The sequence below is a fragment of the Delphinapterus leucas genome, chromosome 13 (genome assembly GCF_059928025.1).
Source record: "Delphinapterus leucas isolate spDelLeu-1000000601 "Yukka" chromosome 13, BTC_Dleu_Yukka2, whole genome shotgun sequence".
NCBI lineage: Eukaryota > Metazoa > Chordata > Mammalia > Artiodactyla > Monodontidae > Delphinapterus > Delphinapterus leucas.
Genome location: NC_143141.1, coordinates 8,967,491 through 8,985,987, shown reverse-complemented (window position 1 = coordinate 8,985,987; position 18,497 = coordinate 8,967,491). Strand labels below are relative to the sequence as shown.

The 18,497-nt window shown below is 43.9% G+C and overlaps 2 protein-coding genes across 25 annotated transcripts in view; both read left to right on the top strand.

Annotated features, from left to right (window-relative positions):
- Nucleotides 1-13,245, top strand: part of VWA3B (von Willebrand factor A domain containing 3B) — a 211,733-nt gene extending 198,488 nt beyond the window's left edge. For 19 of the 23 annotated variants that reach the window (XM_089922672.1, XM_089922671.1, XM_089922674.1 and 16 more), the window contains 3 exons: nt 1,075-1,212; nt 3,464-3,564; nt 12,109-13,245. In XM_089922672.1, coding sequence (XP_089778798.1) covers nt 1,075-1,212; nt 3,464-3,564; nt 12,109-12,463 — 594 coding nt within the window. In that variant the 3' untranslated portion in view covers nt 12,464-13,245. The remainder of the gene's footprint in view (nt 1-1,074; nt 1,213-3,463; nt 3,565-12,108) is intronic. The other 4 variants (XR_016395339.1, XM_089922677.1, XM_089922679.1 and 1 more) reach the window with 4 other exon arrangements.
- CNGA3 (cyclic nucleotide gated channel subunit alpha 3) overlaps nt 3,464-18,497 on the top strand; it is a 109,697-nt gene continuing 94,663 nt past the window's right edge. The window contains exon 1 of one of the 2 annotated variants that reach the window (XM_089922700.1): nt 3,464-3,564. The gene's annotated coding sequence lies outside the window, so the exon portion shown is untranslated. Of the gene's footprint in view, nt 3,565-12,615; nt 12,727-18,497 lie in introns of those variants that run through there. The other variant, XM_089922703.1, reaches the window with a different exon arrangement.

The following is an 18,497-nucleotide window of genomic DNA, read 5'->3' as shown; positions in this document are numbered from 1 at the left end:
GGACTGCACAGACCTGCTTGCCTTGCCCCCAGGCTCTTGTTGCTTTACAGACGATGGATGGTCATGGGCGGGAGTTGCTGTAACTGCTGGTGCTCTTGAAGCTTTCACTGCAGAAGATTATACTAAAACAGATTTAATAACAAAGGCAGAAGTAGCCCTTTCCTTGACGTTGTAGTCAGTTGATGCCAGACCTTGATGCCATAATGCAGTTACCTCTGAACATGCATTGCAGGGGTGAGCCGGGCTGACGTGTCCTCTTCTGCTTATAAATTCATCAGAGCTGTGCCGTGTCTGGCACATCCTCCTGTGCTATCCTCATCCCCGCACCAAGGCGAGAGTGTAGAGAGAGGAACCCCCCCGAAGCTGCACTGCTGCTGTTTCTTGGATAGTGTGAGCCAGGAGGAAGAGTGCTGAGGAGCGCTCGTAGGATTCACATTGGTTGTCTGTTCCCACCTCCCCTGGGCAGACTCAGAGGGCACATCAGTGCGCTTTCCCCCGACCGTGAATCCTCTCCATCTGACAGGTGCCCCGCAGCTTTGTATGACCCTTCACGAGACTTTCTTTCTGCTGGAAGTTTTCTCTTGGGACTTTTTCCCATGGACTCCAGGTGTGAGCTTTGGAACCACATTAAACAAATCTGCTCCTCTCCTCTGTCCCCGATAACCCTTCAGACACAGGAGGGCACCGTCTATTCTCTCCCTGGCCCTCATGTGAAACATTACAGCTTCCTTCAACCAGTCTTTGTAAGATATGGTTTCCAGACCCCTCACCATCTTGCTGACTGTCCCTGAGACCCTTGTCAGGGGAAGCCCTGCTAAAATGCGGCTTCCCCAAACTGGTCACAAAATTCCAACTGTGGCCCAATGAGCCCAGGGAAGTTTGGACCTAGCGACTCTTTCCAACTGAGGAAAAAAAATATGTATTGAATTGAATTCTATATTCAATTCTATTGCATTGAATTCTAGCATCAGTACTTGCTAGTCATCTTGGGGTATTTTAAAACAAGCTTATATGAATATTGTCTCTAAGATGGATAAGCAAAATATTTGCCGTGAAAGATGTTCTCATCTACAGGTTGGAGATTATGTGTTTGCCAAAATTGTGATACCCCGAGGATTTGACTTCTATGTGCCCGCCATTGTCATAGCAGTTCCAAATCAAGATGTGGCTGAAGATAAAGTCTACACAGTTTTAAAATGTAACAGCCGGAGAGTAAGTAGACTTTCACTTAGAAAAGAACATTCTCGCTAGGCAGAAAGTGGCTTCCTTTTACCCCTGCCTTTCTTGCAGGCAATGCCTGGCTCTCTCCTGGCACCGCCAGATGTCTCGAAAGAGCGATCTCCCTGGCTGTTTCTATTCCCCCTGCACGCCACCCGCTGTGGTTAGAGTTCTGTCCGCTGTACAACACAAAATCCGCCTTTGCTAAGGTCGCCGTGGCCTCCTAACTCCTCTGTCAGATGGTCTTTGGGGCTCTCGTTCCACGTTTGGGGTCTGGGGAGGCTCGCTCCAATTCCGGCTTCGTCAAGGGCCTCCCCAGGTTCTTACAGCCCCACTCTCTCTCCCTCCTTGCTGCTACTGCTGCTGTTCCCTCTGTATTTTTCCTAAAAGTTTTAGAAAAAAAGTCATTATCAGTTTACAAATCTGTTGATGTCACTTGCCTACCTGATGTGCCCCCTGTCCTACACACATGCACACACACACACACTTCTTGGCAACCTCAAGGAAAAGCCCAGCCCGACCCCCACCTGACCCCCCGCCTGCCCCGTGAGCTTGGCTACCAGCCCTATGGAAGGTTCACTGCTTCCCGAACACAGTGGGCTTTCCCAAGCCCCTGCGTTTTAACCCTTCCTGGACCACCCTCCCCATCTTCTTTCTGTCACCCGAAGACGCTGCCTGATCTCTGCTGAGGCCCTCAGGTTCCCCTGCACACTGTCCTGCCTTCCTTCCGCCCCGGCTCCCTCACCAATCTCCCAACTCCTTAAAGGCAGGGACCGGGTCCTATCCATCTATGCATCCCTGGTACCGCTGCTGGTGAAGAGCAAGTTCTCACAATTGCTTTATGAGGTACTTGAATGAACGATGTTTTCTAATGGAAATAACATGTTCTGATGGCCCACTTAATACGCCTGGAAAATGGATTGGCAAGTGAAAAGCAGCAAACGAAAGAGTCGTGCTAACTTATTCAGCACTTACTATGTGGCACAGGTACTAACCCAGGTGCTTCACGCGTAGTGAACAGCTGGCTGCTTAGAACGCTGCGAGGTAGGTACTCTTATCCCCATTTTCAGATAAGGAACCTGACGCAGAGAGGTGAAGTCACACCCAGGGTGAGCGGTGTTACAGGCTTTGAACCTAGGCAGTCTGGTTCTGTGGCCTGCACTCTAAATGTCTATGCCCAACTGCCTAGTAAACAGAACAAAAATATCTAATCAGTTCTTTTTTTTTAAAACATCTTTATTGAAGTATAATTGCTTTACATTGTTGTGTTAGTTTCTGCTGTATAACAAAGTGAATCTCTAATCGATTCTTGACTGTAGCATGGGGTTTGTCCATAAGGGAAGGGGTCATGGTGAATGAATTTTAGGATGAAGGGATGAAATGTAGGATGGATGAGCGAAGGCCGTCACAGCCAGTGGCCGCAGGAGCACTGTATCCCATCCGACAGAATAAGAGGGAGAAAGGGCATCTTCTCATCAACCCAGGAAAAACCGTGAGAGATAATGGACTTTCCTGGAGCTGTTTGGATGACACTGAAGGAGCCTGGAAGGGCAGCGGGTGGGAAGCATCTCTGCCAGGTGGCCCTGGTTTGGGACATCTACCAGGCAAGAGAGGAGAAAGCAGATCAAGGGACGTTTGACGAGATGCCCGTGGGTGGGTCCCAGGTGTGGGGAGAGATGTAGCTGGTGACCCAGGATCCCTGAGGAAGAGCCTCGGAGCCCAGGAAGGACCTTGGAGGTTACCCCCCTTGGCAGTGGGGCCCTGGACTAGACGGCATGGTCTTGGGGATGGACGCTGAGGACAGTTCTGATAGAAATTCTGGGAGACCCAGGGGCTGACAGTGGGACATACAGTGGTGGTGATAGTGGTGGTGATAGTTTATAAGTCCAGGAAAGAGATGGCCAAGGCTGGACTTCAGCTAGAAAGGAAGGTGGTTATATGAAGGTGTGTGTCTGTGTGTGTTTGTGTGCATCAGTGGATGCACGTGCGCGCGCGCACACACACACACACACACCCCTTGACAAATGATCCAGGATGTGGAGAAATGACAGGAAGGACTCAATGATGACTTTTATTCAGCGTAAACTTATCAAGCTAGACTCTGCATTTACGCTGCCCTCTTAAGTATCACCGGAGCAGGATAATGGCTGGTAGCTATTACAGTGGGTTGAGCTAGATTAAAATTACATCTGAATTGTGGACATTTCTGATTTAAATTGAATGAACTCTTTTGGTATTATTACAGGAGTTTTGCCCTCGGAGTGCACTTATTAAGATCAGCCAAAACAAATATGCCCTCTCTTGCGCTCATGTTAAGTCACCCCCGATTCAGGAGGATTCAAAAGTGTAAGTGGACCCAACTTTCTACTTTCTGGATTTTATTTATATCTTGGCACTTTTAATCTGTTTCTGAGTTGAGATCCACGATCTCTACATACCTGGGGAGAAAAGCAGAGGTGGAGGACTTCCTACCAAAGTGCAAGTCTATGATGATTCTTCCTTCAACGTCACAGCTTTTACCTGCTGGTTATTTGTCTGTCTTGTTCTAATCTCAAATTCAACATTATGTATTTTACTGACCCTTCAGCAAAGCTTCCAATCCTGTCGTGACTCTGAAGGAGTGATTTTCCTCTTATTTGTAAGGATTCAGGGTCTTCTGAGGAAGCCTCACTGTAAAGCACAGGTTAGACTAAGTTGCACTTGGGACTAATCACCCATCACCTCTCCCTGTTGGGGGTGAGAGTGAGGTGCTGGCCCTGGCTTGCCTGTGCCCAGGTGAGTGTGGGTGGGTGGGTGGTGGTTTCCAGGGGCGACAGTGGGGTAAACACATTTTCATCTGAGGCAGCAGGATGGCTAACAGCTGGAAAGGTGGATTAAAGCAAAATCAGTAAGAAAAAGCTGAGGCCTGAAGAGCAGGCAAGACCAAGTCCATGGGGCCAACGAGGGGCATCAGAGTTGGAGTCAGAGCCCTGACCTTGGAGGTGAAGGTGGATTTTGAGCACGGGTTGAGCCGTCTTTGGGTGCCAACCTTCAGTCTCCCAGTGGCCTCACCTTGTGCTTCATAAACAGAAACCACCAGACATTGTCTTCCTGCGCTGCTTTCCTCACCTCTGGGCTTGTGGAAGCCTGGATCTCTCCCCCTGATGTCAGAGTCCCTCCTCATCCAATGCTGATCCGTCTAGCAGGCCTGTCCCCCCCTGCCCACGTCCTTGCTCTGTGATTTACCCCTGGACTCTCCTCCCCTCTCTCCTTAGCTCCTCTCCACCTATTCCTTCACCTCTGCAAAACCCCAAAATTGCCTCTTCTGTTTGCACACACACATGCACGTGTGCACACACGATCCTAAATAACTACACCTCCTTGCCTGCTGCAGTGTGACCCAGCGCCCTCCTCTCCCTTTGCCACCCAGATCTGAAACCGCACAACTCAGACTGGGACTTGAACCCACGGGCTGGGACTCGAATCCAGCCAAAATCCAGATTGGGAGTTGAACCCACTGTATTTTAACTGAGATCACACACCTGGTCTCACACACCTGGAAGCTCAGGTTCTTTATGTCGCATCACAGAAAGAATTCAGTGAAGAGACAAAGTGATAGGTAAGAAGTGGATTTAGTTAGAGATATACACGTTCCGTAAACAGTTTGCGAATATTTCTCAGCTCGGCTGCACAAGTGCTCTCATTTCCTGAGGCCTCCTCCTGCCCTGAGGTCCTGCCATCTCCCCTAAGTACCGAGCAGAGGAATCTTCCTCATGTGTAAATCTGCTCTTGCCCCTCCCCCACGAACCGCCCCCCCCACCCCCGCCCCCATCCCTCTTCTTATCCTAGCTTAGCCTTTTGTTGCCCTGAACCAGGCCTGCCTAGCTGGCCTTACTTCTCCCCTAGCCACTCCCCAACAAACCTCCCAAAAGCCCCTCTGCACACTAACCATACTAAATTTGTAAACTAACCATTAAAAAAACTTGCAGTTTTTTTCCCATGCTGTGCTTTTTCAAGGCTCTGTGCCTTTGCAGAGACTAAGTATCTCCTCCCTGGAATGCTATTCTTGCCCTTGGCCACCTGGGGAACTCCAACATTGAACGCAAGCCCTGTGTTCCAGGACTCCAGCCCTATGTGGTGAGGTGATTCCACTGCATCCTGTAGACGTTTTCATTATAGGAATTTTACCTTGTGTTGGGCCATGTACTTTCAGGACCATCACCCCTACTAGGCGTCAGTCCTTGAAAGCGGGGGCAAGGTTCTGTCTGCTTCTAAATCCTGGTTGCCAGGGTCCAGCCCACAGGATGTACCCAAGGACTCTTTGAGGAATGAACCAATGAACACACAAATACTAGGGGACGCCCAGCAAGGCTCCTTGGGGGGCATGTAGTTCCACAGAGAAGCTTCTGTTAGGTATGATTGTTGAAAATATATTCTCACTCCTTCAGTCTTTTTCTAGATGAATATATCATTTTAAGTAAGAGCACTTTTGTTGTCTCAAAATCCTACTCAAGCAATATGATATCCAAATTACAGTACATTATATAGGACTATGGATACACGTGTCTAGGTATTGTCTAGGTACCATCTTCACTAAACTCAGTATTATCAATCACTACTTTAGAATTAAAATTCAGTTCTTTCTGTGTTGAGAAAAACCTTTCATTATTTTCTGCCTTAGTACTACCCCAGGCCTTATTTAAAGCTCTGCTGCTAGTTGCCTACCCCAGCTCCTGGGGCTTTACACAGCGGAAGCGTTCATTGACCCCTGGTCTCCCATTGTAATTTCCACTGTTGTGTTGCTCTAGCTGCCTCTCCGCTAGAAAGAGACTGCATTTAATTCTCCTAAGCAGAGGTCACATCCAGCCCGCTACGTTCAGAGGTTAATCTGTCTCTGTTTCCATAATCAGGGCTGGTAGATGTGAGCACACAGAATAAAGGCATAGGTCTTATTTTGTATCTACACTGGGATTTCCTTCTGGTAGGTCCTTTCTCATCAGAAACCCTTTCTCGCTTCCTTTCTAAATGTGCCACCTCCCTTTGGTTGTTCTTTAGTAAATCTTCACACTCTTACCCCAGATGAGACCATTTAAAAACAAAAATATCGTGGTGCTTTCTTCATGGGCTAATTAAAGAAATGTACTGTAGGTTACAACTTCAACGGGACATCATATGGCTAAATTTAATTTTAAAATACTGAATCCACTATAACCATCCATTGGGGGTTGGTAAGACAAGGGGTATATGGTCCCAAACAGCTGTGGACCAGGATGCCAGACATCCAGCTCTCCACCCTCTGCCCCTCCTCTTTTTCTTCCTTCTTGAGGTCTTCAGTTTGGGGTCACTGAGAGTATTTTCTGCAAGCCCCTCCTCTGGTTCCTAACAAGGCTGGTACAGAGTGAAAGGCAGGAAGAAAAGTATTTGGAAGGCAAAGGGTTCAAAATTGATTGAATATGGCCACAGCTGATACAAATTTTCATTTTCAATTCAAAATTCGACACAAATGATTCTTTTTTTTTTTTTTTTTATGGTACGCGGGCCTCTCACCATTGCGGCCTCTCCCGTTGCAGAGCACAGGCTCCAGACGCGCAGGCTCAGTGGCCACGGCTCACGGGCCCAGCCGCCCCATGGCATGTGGGATTCTCCCGGACCGGGGCACGAACCTGTGTCCCCTGTATCAGCAGGCGGACTCTCAACCACTGCGCCACCAGAGAAGCCCGACAAAAATGATTCTTGAAGACTTATAGCAAGGTTGTCTTGCAAAATATGTTACCCATTTTGCTAAATTCCAAATAACTAGTCCTTAAAGGAGAGAGTTTTAGTATTACCATGTTTGTGATATGAAGTCAGGTGAGGCTCTTCCAATTTTCTTGTTCCTTTGAAACCTGATGATTGCATTCTCTGGCAGCACCACTGAGAGAGGTGTGTCTGGTGGAGGGAAATGATTGCTCTTGCCTTGCCCTGCCTTACCTTCAGTAAAGTCCCTGAGCTTTTTCTGCATTTCGTGCCATCAGAGATGTCTGTTCTGAATGAAAATAGTCCCTAACCTGTCAGTAACTTTCTCCATTTAGAGAACACACATGTAATTTCTCCTAACTCCAAAAGTCAAGGGAGCCAGAAGGAATTTTCCTTCACTTTGGCATCCTCCCTCCTTGCCAGCCTGGAGATTCACAGCACGAGGTCTTCCCTGACTACCTCCCCGGGGTCCTATTCACATCAGAAGGCTGCGGCCTCCGGCTCCTTCAGGGAAAGCGTGTTTGCTGGGCTTAATGCTCTGACTTCCGGTTTTCTCCATTGAAGGGAAGTGCCTCTAGCAGGTGTTGCTCAACCACCCACAGGTGGGGACCACGTGCTCCTCTGGGCAGGGCGCCTCTGGTGCCATGTAACTGGCAGGAAACCCCTCCCAGCCGAGCTGGAATCCATCCTCCCTTCCTTGTTGATAGAACAAGGCTTGGGCAAATTACCTCCAAGTTTCCTCTTCAAGAAGATTCACCACAGAGGGAGTTTGATTTCTTGAAATAATGAGCAACATTCTAAATGGGATCGCAGGAGAACCAGATTGGACTAATGATTTTCTCTGTGCTCCGGAAAAATCATTGGGCGTCTGAAGGAGGTTGTTGGGCAGTGAGATTCTCCGCTAGAAGGAGACTGCAGACAAGAGTGTTCTTCCCTTTGTGCACAATTGTAACCGTGTGGTCTTGGGGACGTGGCTGGGTAGGAGAATCCCCTCCCAGCGTTCTGATGTGGTTTGTCTGGGTCTGCAGCCAGCTCTTAATTCCTATTACACAAAATATTAGCCTCTCGTTACCTTTCTTTGAGCAGTTTAGCAATTTTCCATCAAGCTATTCGGATTTAGGACTGTGCCCCCAAAGGAAATGATAATTCCCATATTGTTGAACCCTCCTCCCTTTATCCATGTAGCATGGCCTCACATTGCCTTCCTGACAGCAGGGATATTAAGTCATCGATTAAAACTTCAAGATTCAGTGCTGCCTCTGAGATGAATCACTCCCATCCTCTCACCCGGTCACTACTGACTATTTTTCCCTTAGAAGGAGCTGTGCCTCTGGAAATCATTAAGCCTGTGTATGTCATCAGCTCCCTCGGTCCCTTCTGGTCAGATCAGGAGCCCCATTTCCTAAGGCCTGGAAAACAAGCAGTTCCGCCATAACCCTGTCTGTGAGTGTCCTACCTTATCCAGAGGGACAGGTGCCATTGCCTGTCCTCAGAAGGCGTGCTTGTACTTGGGACAAGAGCACAGACAGTCATGGTGATTCGTTACCCCTGAGGGCCAGTGAGAGCAATCTGGATAGCAAAAACTGCCTTTTCTTCTCAGTCTCTCCTTTTTCTGCCCCTTCCGTTGTTAAAACTCAGGGGCCTCCTGGCCCTCATCAAATGTGTATCCGGTACCTATGCCAGACGTCCTCCTGTTCTTTATGTTCTAAGATGGCCTTGCCAACAGAGACACGCTTAGGGCAGAATAGACATGAGGCCTCAGGGAGCCAGCAAGAATACGGGCAAACTGACGATGCCCAGGTCAGGTGAATGCGGTGGATTTTGACCCAAGGAGAGCATGGGCAGGATGCTCAGAACTCTTCCCCGTAGTGGAACGAGCTGCTCTGAAGAGCCAGTGAAGGAAGGCACAGTGCCTGGCTCCTCCACGATCCCCTGCAGTGTTGACCAACTCTGTAGCCTAAAATAATTAATAGGGCACTAAATCGAATTCACTTTGGGCATGAAATAGGGCAAAAGAAAGCCACTTAGCAGGGCCCTTCCGGGTGTGCTGGTGGAGAATGTCCACTGGCTGAAGTCGGGAGCATGGCCGCCCTTCCCCTTCCCACAGAGCAGAGTGAGGGTGCGTGGGGGGCCGGGGGGTGTGGATAAGAGCTTTCACATCAGATTCACACCTACCCTGCTCCCCCATCCTATAAGGGGACATTTCCTTGTGGAATACCTTGAACTTGGTCTACATTAGTCATTCTGGAGGATATAATAGGGTAGCCTAGCAGCATCTACTTGGTTGATGTAAAGGCTTTTCCTTGATCAAAATCCCGGCCCATTTTTATTCGAATCATGCTAACTTATACTGTTTTATTCTTATTCAAAAAGTAATGCATAGTTAATATAATTTAGGAATTAAAAGCAAAAAACAAAAGGAATATAAAAACCATCCGTAGTTCCACATTTCAAGAGTAATTGCCATTTGCATTTTGATGTATTTCCTTCTAGAGTGTTTTCTCTGCTATTTTGCTTCTCTTTCCTCAAAATAGAAACCTTTGTTTCTCTTAATCATTTATGACAGTTGAAAAGAGACTTCTTAATGTGGAGAAAGTGGCAATTCTCCTGGAATCCATTTCTCTGAGGCAACTATTAAGAGATGGATGTGAAGGTTTCCAATCATCCCCCATATTCACAATCTTAATAACAGAAATGAACATGTAACATACATTCTGTTCTGCACCATTTTTTCTACGTAATATGTTACTTGCATCTTTTCAGGACAAGGGCACTTCTTGTTTCATTATTGCCTGCCTCAAATCTAGTTGTCCAGGTGGTCCACCACTTATGTGACCAACCCCCTACTGAGGGAGGGCTGGACACACGTTGCTTCTTGGTCTTTCATGCTCTTCTTCCTGGGTTCCTTCCAAGATCATCTCCTAGTGTCCTTCAGGTGGGCAGGTAGGCCTCTCCTGTGCCTTACTCTTTGGGTGCCTTTAGTACACCCGGAAAACTCTCTTCTTCGCATTCCTTCCTTGCTGCTCTTCTGTCGGACAGCTGATAGGTTATAGACTGGACTGCGGCCAACTCTAATATATGGGAAACAGAGAAAACCTCTGAAAGGAAATAGTATGTATCAACTTAGTCTCCTCTGGAGCAGCGTAGTGATTTGCGGGAGAATTGATGGTAGTGGGGTGGATAAGATTTTAGATTTCAAAGAACAGGGCTGGTGATTACAGTCTTGCGGCGTGATTTCGAGTCTCTGAGAACCTGGCCTCACAGAACTTACCCATCCACACAGGCGCTGGCCTTATATTTAAAGATAATCTTGTTGGTGGCCTCCTGGGAAGCCTTTTTCCAATGCTACTGCTATTGCTAAGGCCACCTGTTTTATTGTAGTAAAATATACATAACATAAAATTGACCATTTTAACCATTTTTAAGCATGCAGTTCAGTGGCATTAAGTACATTCACATGGTTGTGCAACCATCCCCACCATTCATCTCCAGAGCTTTTTCTCAATTTCTCAAATTGAAACTCTGCACCCGTGAACACGGACTCCCCACTCCCTCTTCCGCTCAGCCTTTGGCAACCACCGTTTTGTGTTCTACCTCTGTGATCTTGATGACTCCGGGTACTACCTCATCTACGCGGAATCACAGTGTTTGCCATTTTGTGACCGGCGTATTTCACTCAGCTTAACGTTCGTCCACGTCACAGCAAATGCCAGAATTTCCTCCCTGTTTAAGGCTAAACAATATTCCATTGCGTGTATATATCCTATTTTGTTTGTTCATTTATCCGTCAATGAACACTTGGGCTTCTTTTACCTTTTGGCTATTATGAATAGTGCTGCTATGAACATCAGTGTGCAGATATCTGTATCTGGGTCCCTGCTTTTATTCTTGTGGAGTACATACCCATAAGTGGAATTTCTGGATTATATAATTCTATTTTTAGTATTTTGAGGAACTGCCACACTGTTTCCCACAGCAGCTGTACCACTTCACATTCCCATCAGTGCACAAGGATTCCAATTTCTCTACATCCTTGCCAACACTTGTTACTTCTTGATTTTTTTTTTCTTCTTTTTTTTGGCAATGGCTATCCTAATGCGTGTGAACTGGTCAGGCCAATTTTTTAATGTCTCTTGGAAATCACCTCCTGAGTCCTTGAGCCAATCTTTGAAAACTATCACATGTGGTGAATCTTGATCCTTTGAAGAGGAATTTGATTGATGAAATTTTCTATTTAAAAGTAACTAAAAATCTTTTTCCACTCTACTAATGTTTTTCTTGACAATTTCCAAAAGGATCTGAAGCAGCCATGGCAAAGTTACTCAGAGTGAAAGATGGGTGATCAAGGTGGCAGGTACTGATTATGGGAACAAAATAAGGTTGAACAGCTGGTGTCCTTACTTTACCCTAAAGGCCCTGAAAAAGGCAAGTTCCCGAAATGGTATGCCATGATGGCCTGGCTGAGATGGGGTCGTGGTGTTCCCAAGACGCCTTCTTTGAAGGATGACACTTCTAGATAAATAAACTGCCCGATATATTTTCCTTTATTTTTTTATACCCTTTGACCAACATCTCCCCATTTCTCCCACCTCCCCAGCCCCTGGCAACCATCACGCTATTCTCTGTTTCTGTGAGTTTGGCTCTTTTTAGATTCACATATGAGTGAGATCATACAGTATTTGTCTTTCTCTGTCTGACGTATTTCAGTTAGCATAATGCCCTCAAGGTCCATCCATGTTGTCACAAATGGCAAATTTCCTTCTTTCTTATGGCTAAATAATATTCCATGTATATCACATTTTCTTTACCCATTCATCCATCAGTGGACACTTAGGTTGTTACCATGTCTTGACTATTGTCAATAATGCTGCAATGAACATGAGAGTGGAGATATCTCTTCAAGATACTGATTTCATTTCCTTTGGGTATATACCCAGAAGTTGAATTGCTGGATCACATGGTAGTTATACTTTTAATTTTTTGAGGAACCCCCATACTGTTTTCCATAGTGGCGGTACCAGTTTACATTCCCACCAGCAGTGCACGAGGGTTCCTTTTTATCCACATCCTCACCACACTTGTTATCTCTTGGCTTGAACATTTCTGTAGACACAGCAGCCATCAAGACCAGGATAACCCTGATCTATCTCTCTCACTCTCTTTCTGTCTCTCTAGGGAAGACATGGAGATAAAGAACTCTACTCTCCTCATATGGCCAATCAAAGAAGTTAACACTGGGGATTTACAAGCACTAAGACAGGAGAACCCTAGAAGGAAGAAAAAGAAAGCCACCAAGAGGCTACCTCTCCAGGAGATGGTCTCCTCGGACTCAGATGACTCTTCCCATGGAAACAGGTCCCGAGAGTCCTACCCCAAAACACACCCCAAGCTCAGGCTGGGAGAGGGACAACATCATTTCTTTCAGGAACACCCTGAAATGTCTCTCAAGGATAGTGCATGTAAGATCACTCCCCAGTTTCCGGGCCAGTTTAGGCGCCAGGACAGCAAAAACTCTAACACCCTTAAGTAATGCTGACATCCACTTCCCCAGAGAAAGTCCTCGGTGTGGGGTCTAGGAGTCAACCAGCCACGCCATCGCTGCCACACCTCCACCTTGAGCAGCCCTGCCCTGCCCTGCCCTGCCCTTATGAAGCCACCCACAGCAGCAAAGCGCTGAGGAGCATCGCTGAGAAACCTGAAAGCAGTCTAGTGGCAACCATGTTTAAGAGAACCAGTGTTCCTCCTGGGCTGCCCTCAGCCACCAGACATTGTGGAACTAGCCCCTCTGCTGAGGTAAGGCCATGCTTCATTCTACCTCTGCCTTCCCCGGTTGTAACAAAGGTAGACTTCCCTGCCATCCTCCACCTGGATCTGTTTGAGCTTATTGGTTCTGGCTTTCCTGGACCATTCTTTATCCTATTATTTTCCCTGCCCCCACAAAACTGACTGAATACCATCTTCTGGTAGACTCCCCACACCCAGAAATTTAATCTGATAGATTACCATCATAGGATTTTCAAATTTTTTGAAATTTGTAGTTCTAATCTTGAAATTATGTAGTTCTAATCCAAGCCTGCAGTCTTGTTTTAAATTGATTATCTCATCAGAATTAGAGATTTTATCATTAAATGTTAGGACTGAAATTAAGACCTAGTAACTTGTCTGAGAGCTGCAAGGCTGAACATTGCCTATTTTACTGTTTTCTGAAAATTTTTATTGAGCCCTCCCTAATTAGTTTTATCTGTAGTCTGTTGTAGGTACCTCTGAGTGTGGAACCAGAATAAAAACTCTTACATTGGAAACATTTCAGAACTATTGGGCTGTTACTGTTTTCTCTGAACACATTTTAGCAATGAGGTACCAAAGTATTCACTGCAAAAAAATTTTAGTAAAATTAGCGTCATTAATTTTAAAAATGAAATAGTCTCCCAAATTGTTTTCTTCTATTCAATAATAGCTCTAGGGCTAGATAATAATAGAGTACAGATTATTAATAAGAAAAATATTGGATGCTTTTTGCAAATAGAAATGATAGGGCAGCGTTGTGATACTCTAAAATCCACAACCTAATTAAAAGTGATACTTACATTCTCAAAAGCTAAGGGGTCACCAGGGTTATGGTGAAGAATTTAACCACTTCCAAAAATATGTAAGAAGAAGGGACATCAGCTCAGCATCAGGCTAAAAGTAGTAAGGCAGGGAGGAAGAAATTGAGGAGTGAGGAAATGATCTGGAACAAGGCCGGGGACAGTGTCCTGTCACTGGACATCCTGTCACCCAGAACCCGGGCAGGAAGGCTCTGGAGCAGTCGTCTAGGTTTGGTCTGCACAGTGGAGAATTTGGCGGGGGGGCGGGGGGGGCGGGGCGGGGCTCGGGTAGGAAAGAATCCATTCACACAGTCAAAGTGATTCATTCATGCATGAGTGCATTCATGTAAGTCTGCATGTATTCATTCAATTATTCAACAAACGAGTGCTCACAGTGGGCCAGGCTGCAGAGAGACCATTAGACTATTCTACCCTCTTCATCTCCACGGGGATGCAAGGATGAACCACAGGACAAATATATGAAATAGTGTATTGATATTATATTACAATGCATGATATGCTCAATGACATCAAGTGATATGTTCAGTGTGTTGTCCTTCAACGATAATGCCCAGTTCTATGTGTTGGGGAAGACTGCAATAATGACTACGTATTTCCACTTCCAGCCAGGATAGAATAACAGGAACTGGATTTCCACCCCAACCCCCATCCCCCACCTGAAACAACTAAAACACCTGATAAAATGTATGTAACAACAGTTTCCAAAACATTGGACAGAAGCATTGATCTCTGAGAAACAAACGAAGTGAGCCCTGTGAGTGCCCAACTTACTGTCTAGAGACAGTTTCCAGGCTACAGCAAATGGAGGGGATGCATTACCATCCATCCTTCTTGTGCATCTGTATGCATTGCCTCAGGTAATTTGTGTATTTGATTTTCACTGAATAAATCTGCACTTTTAGCGTGTGACAGAAGAAGCAATAAAAAGGATTCAATCTGTTAAAAATGATAGCTATATATCCAGATTTTACAGCCTACCCTATATAATTGGCCTGGATCATAAGCCAGGTGCAGAGGCATCAGGATGAAGTGACGGGTAGCCACAGAGAACTGTGTGGAATGCATACAGGGTGATAAGCTCTTACTAGAAGAAAGGGAACAGATGGTTCAAGAAGAGACCGGATGACCACTTGAAGGATGTAAAAAAGATTCATGCATCAAGTGGCAGAATCACCAACATTACCTCTAAGTTCCTTTCAACTTCAGGAATCTATGGATCAATAACCTAGGCCGTTACCAGCTCAGAGCAGTTCAACATAGATGAAAATACATCCTTATAAAAGGGAGGAGTAGTTGTAGCAAACACAATTAGATAAGAAAAATTAATTAGGGGAATAGAATTGAAAAAGAAGTAAAATTATATTTGCACATGATAAGAGAATATACCTGAAAAACCTGAGAGAATAAATAATAATACTAATTGAAACAAAAAAATAATGCAGTGAGGTGGCAGGATAGAAATTTAATATACAGAAATCAATAGTCTTCATATGTACAGATAACGATCAATTAGAAGATATATTGGTAATGAAAACCTCATTTACAATAGAAACATAGAAAACTAAATATAGTAATTCTCATAAATCTCATTTTTAAAATGGCAGCTCTGTTCTATAAAGTCATCTCTAAAACTAAATTAAGCAAATACTGAATTATGGCCCTTAGGGGTTAGGTTCCTGTGAGCCTCTGGTCACATCATTTCCACCAGCTGATCAATATCTAACCTTCTTTTATGTGTGTTTCTGTTTAAAGACACCTTATTTAATATGTATTATTGAATTATTAACATAGAATTCATGGCCAACAGCACTATAACTCATGCCTGAAGGAAACTAACACGTATTTTCTTTGTAAGGAACATCACAGCCTTCTTGCACTTAAGAATACTAGACAGCATTTCAACACTATTTCATTTTAAACAGTGAAATCACCAATAGTAAACACAAAAATGTGAAAAACATGGCACTAAATATGCCATGAAAAGGACACTATTTTACAGTAAGAGAGCTGAAACGAGACAGAAAGGTGACTCAGATTTTAACCAGTCTGAGCATATGCATATCTACAAAATACTTTGAGTATTGATTTTGGAGTTAGGAATAAGTTTTAGTGACTTGGTGAATCACAAATATGGAATCCATGAATAATTAGGATCAACTGTAGCTTGAATAAACTTAACAATAAACAAAAACAATATGGGGAAAACTTTAAAACACTCCTGAAAGACACAAAATTTGACTTAATAAATATCCCTTGTTTTTAGATAGAATGGCTCAACATCATGAAAATGTTAGTTCTCTCTAAGCTCATTTATTTATTTATTATAAATTTATTTATTTGTTTATTTTTGGCTGTGTTGGGTCTTTGTTGCTGTGCATGGGTTTTCTCTAGTTGCGGCAAGTGGGGACTACTCTTTGTTGTGGTACGTTAGCCTCTCATTGCGGTGGCTTCTCTTGTTGCAGAGCACGGGCTCTAGGTGTGCAGGCTTCAGCAGTTGTGGCTCACAGGCTCTAGAGCGCAGGCTCACTAGTTGTGGCGCATGGGCTTAGTTGCTCTGCAGCGTGTGTGATCTTCCCAGACCAGGGCTCGAACCCGTTTTCCCTGCATTGGCAGGTGGATTCTTAACCACTGAGCCACCAGGGAAGCCCCTGAGCTCATTTATTAATGTAACACAATCCCAATAAAAATAACAGCAAATATTTTATAAGGCTTGAAAAGTTGATAATAAAGTTCATATGGAAAAATAAATATGTGAGAGTAACTATAAAATACTGAAAAAGAAAAGCCATGAGGAGGGACTTGTAAGAACACATAAAACACTATAACATCTTCACGCTTAAAATTGTATGGTGCTAGCACAAGAAAAGACAAATAGACCAATGGGATAGAATAGAGTCTAGAAACAGACCCAAATAAAAATGGAAATTTAGTATATCATAAAGAGTTTAGTATATCATAAACTCTTAAAAATTGAGGGAGAAAAATGACCAAAAACATGACAGAAAAACAGGCAAAGGACATCAAGTATTTGCAAATATATAAACCTAAAAGTTTGAAAAGATATTTAACTTCACTCATGTTAAGAGAAATATAAATTAAAACTACATTTAGAGAACTTCCAGAAATGTGGCAATGTGAAGTGGTAATCCAAATCCCTTAACTAATCCCTTAATTAATCTTAATTTTAAGACCTGGATAAAATGTTTTTAAAAGTCAACAAGTATTTAAATTCACAAGAAAATGTTCAAAAGCATAGAGTTTAGTCTCCAAAAACTGCAACTGGAAGAGGTAAGAATTGTGAGGTGGTGACACTCTGGCCTAAGGGCACTCCCTAGTATTCATGGCCAAGGCCACAGAAAACTACAGCCTGACTGGCTCAAGGTGCCAGAGATAAGAGTTCAAGGGTAGAAAAGAAGTGAAAATTTAAAGACAACATCTTGGCAGCAAGAAACCACAGTAAGAGTGAGTCATGAAATCTAAATATAAACTGTTTTTATTCCTGGCTGATCACTAAACTACTTAAGCATGTACAGGGGAGAACCCAGGGAGCCCTATTCAAAACCAAAATAGGCAGAAAACAGAGGAATTTCGTGAGATAGAACTGCATGGAGCAAAGTCTGTTGTGTTTGCTCCTTGTTAACTGAAATGTATTTCCAAATCATGTACAGCTTGGGCAGCAGTAATCTAGTCCTGTGGGATTATAGTGTCAGGGGACAGACTCCAAGGCTGGCAATGCAGTTGAAAAGTTAAGGAGGGAAATCACTGAAAGAGTGAGCTCCAAAATCTGCCACCAAATTATGTAGCCATAGAGGAAACACCCAAGGTGCCAGGATTGAAAAGCAGCAATGACAACCCATAAAAACAGAATTAAAATGTGAGCTGCTTCATATTACAGCAGAGAAAAGTTTGCAGTTTGAATACAGGCAAGTTAACTTCGTACTAGAATAGGAAAAAAAAAATCAAGCAGACAACAGACCAAAAATAAATAAACAAAAACCTTGAAGAACACAGTAGACTACAGCATTGCTAGAATATACTGCCTACAGTGTCTGATTTCTGAATCAAAAAACTTAGACATGAAAAGGAATGGGAAAATGTGTTCCATTCTAATGGCTAAAAGACAGTCAATGGAAACTTTGAGTCCAGATGTTGTATTTAACAAACTTCAAAGCAACAGTCATAAATATGTGCAGAGAATTAAAGGAAAATCAATGAAGAAATGTATAGGGGATCTCAATAGATACATGAAGGTGTTAAAAATGCAAAAGGAAAATCCTAGAGCTGAGAAGTACAACAAAACATATTAAATGGACTGAACAGCAGGAGGAGAGATCGGAAGAATCATTGAACTTGAAGATAGATTAATAAAAATTTCCCAATTCAACAAAAAGAAAGGGGATTGGAGAAAAGTAAACAGAACCTCAGAGACCTGTGGGATGATTTCAAAATATGTGAAGTTGAAGACCTAGAAGAAAAGGAGACAGGAAAAGAGAAAGAAAAAACATATCTAGAGACAATGACTGAAAACTTCCAAAATGTGATGGAAAACATTAGTAGATCCTAGAAGCCTAAATAATCCCAAGCATGATAAATACAAAGAAAACCACTCCAGGGACGTCACAGTCAAACTGCTGAAAAATGATACCAAGAAAATCTTGAAAGTGACCAGAGAAGAACAGTGTGTTACATTCCAGGAAATGATGACACAATATCAATGACTTCTTAACAAAAACTATGGCAACCAGAAGATATTGGGACAGGAAAGTGCAGAAAGAGGAAAATAACAAAAATATGTAACAAGGAATTGTATGTTCAGTGGAACTAACCTTCAACAATAAAGGCAAGAGAAATTCCACTTCCAGTACGTTTGAAAACGTAAACTCTTAACACAGAACCCTCTGACAGACAGCATACAAATAACAACTACCCAGAGATCCTGAAAAGTGACCAAAGACA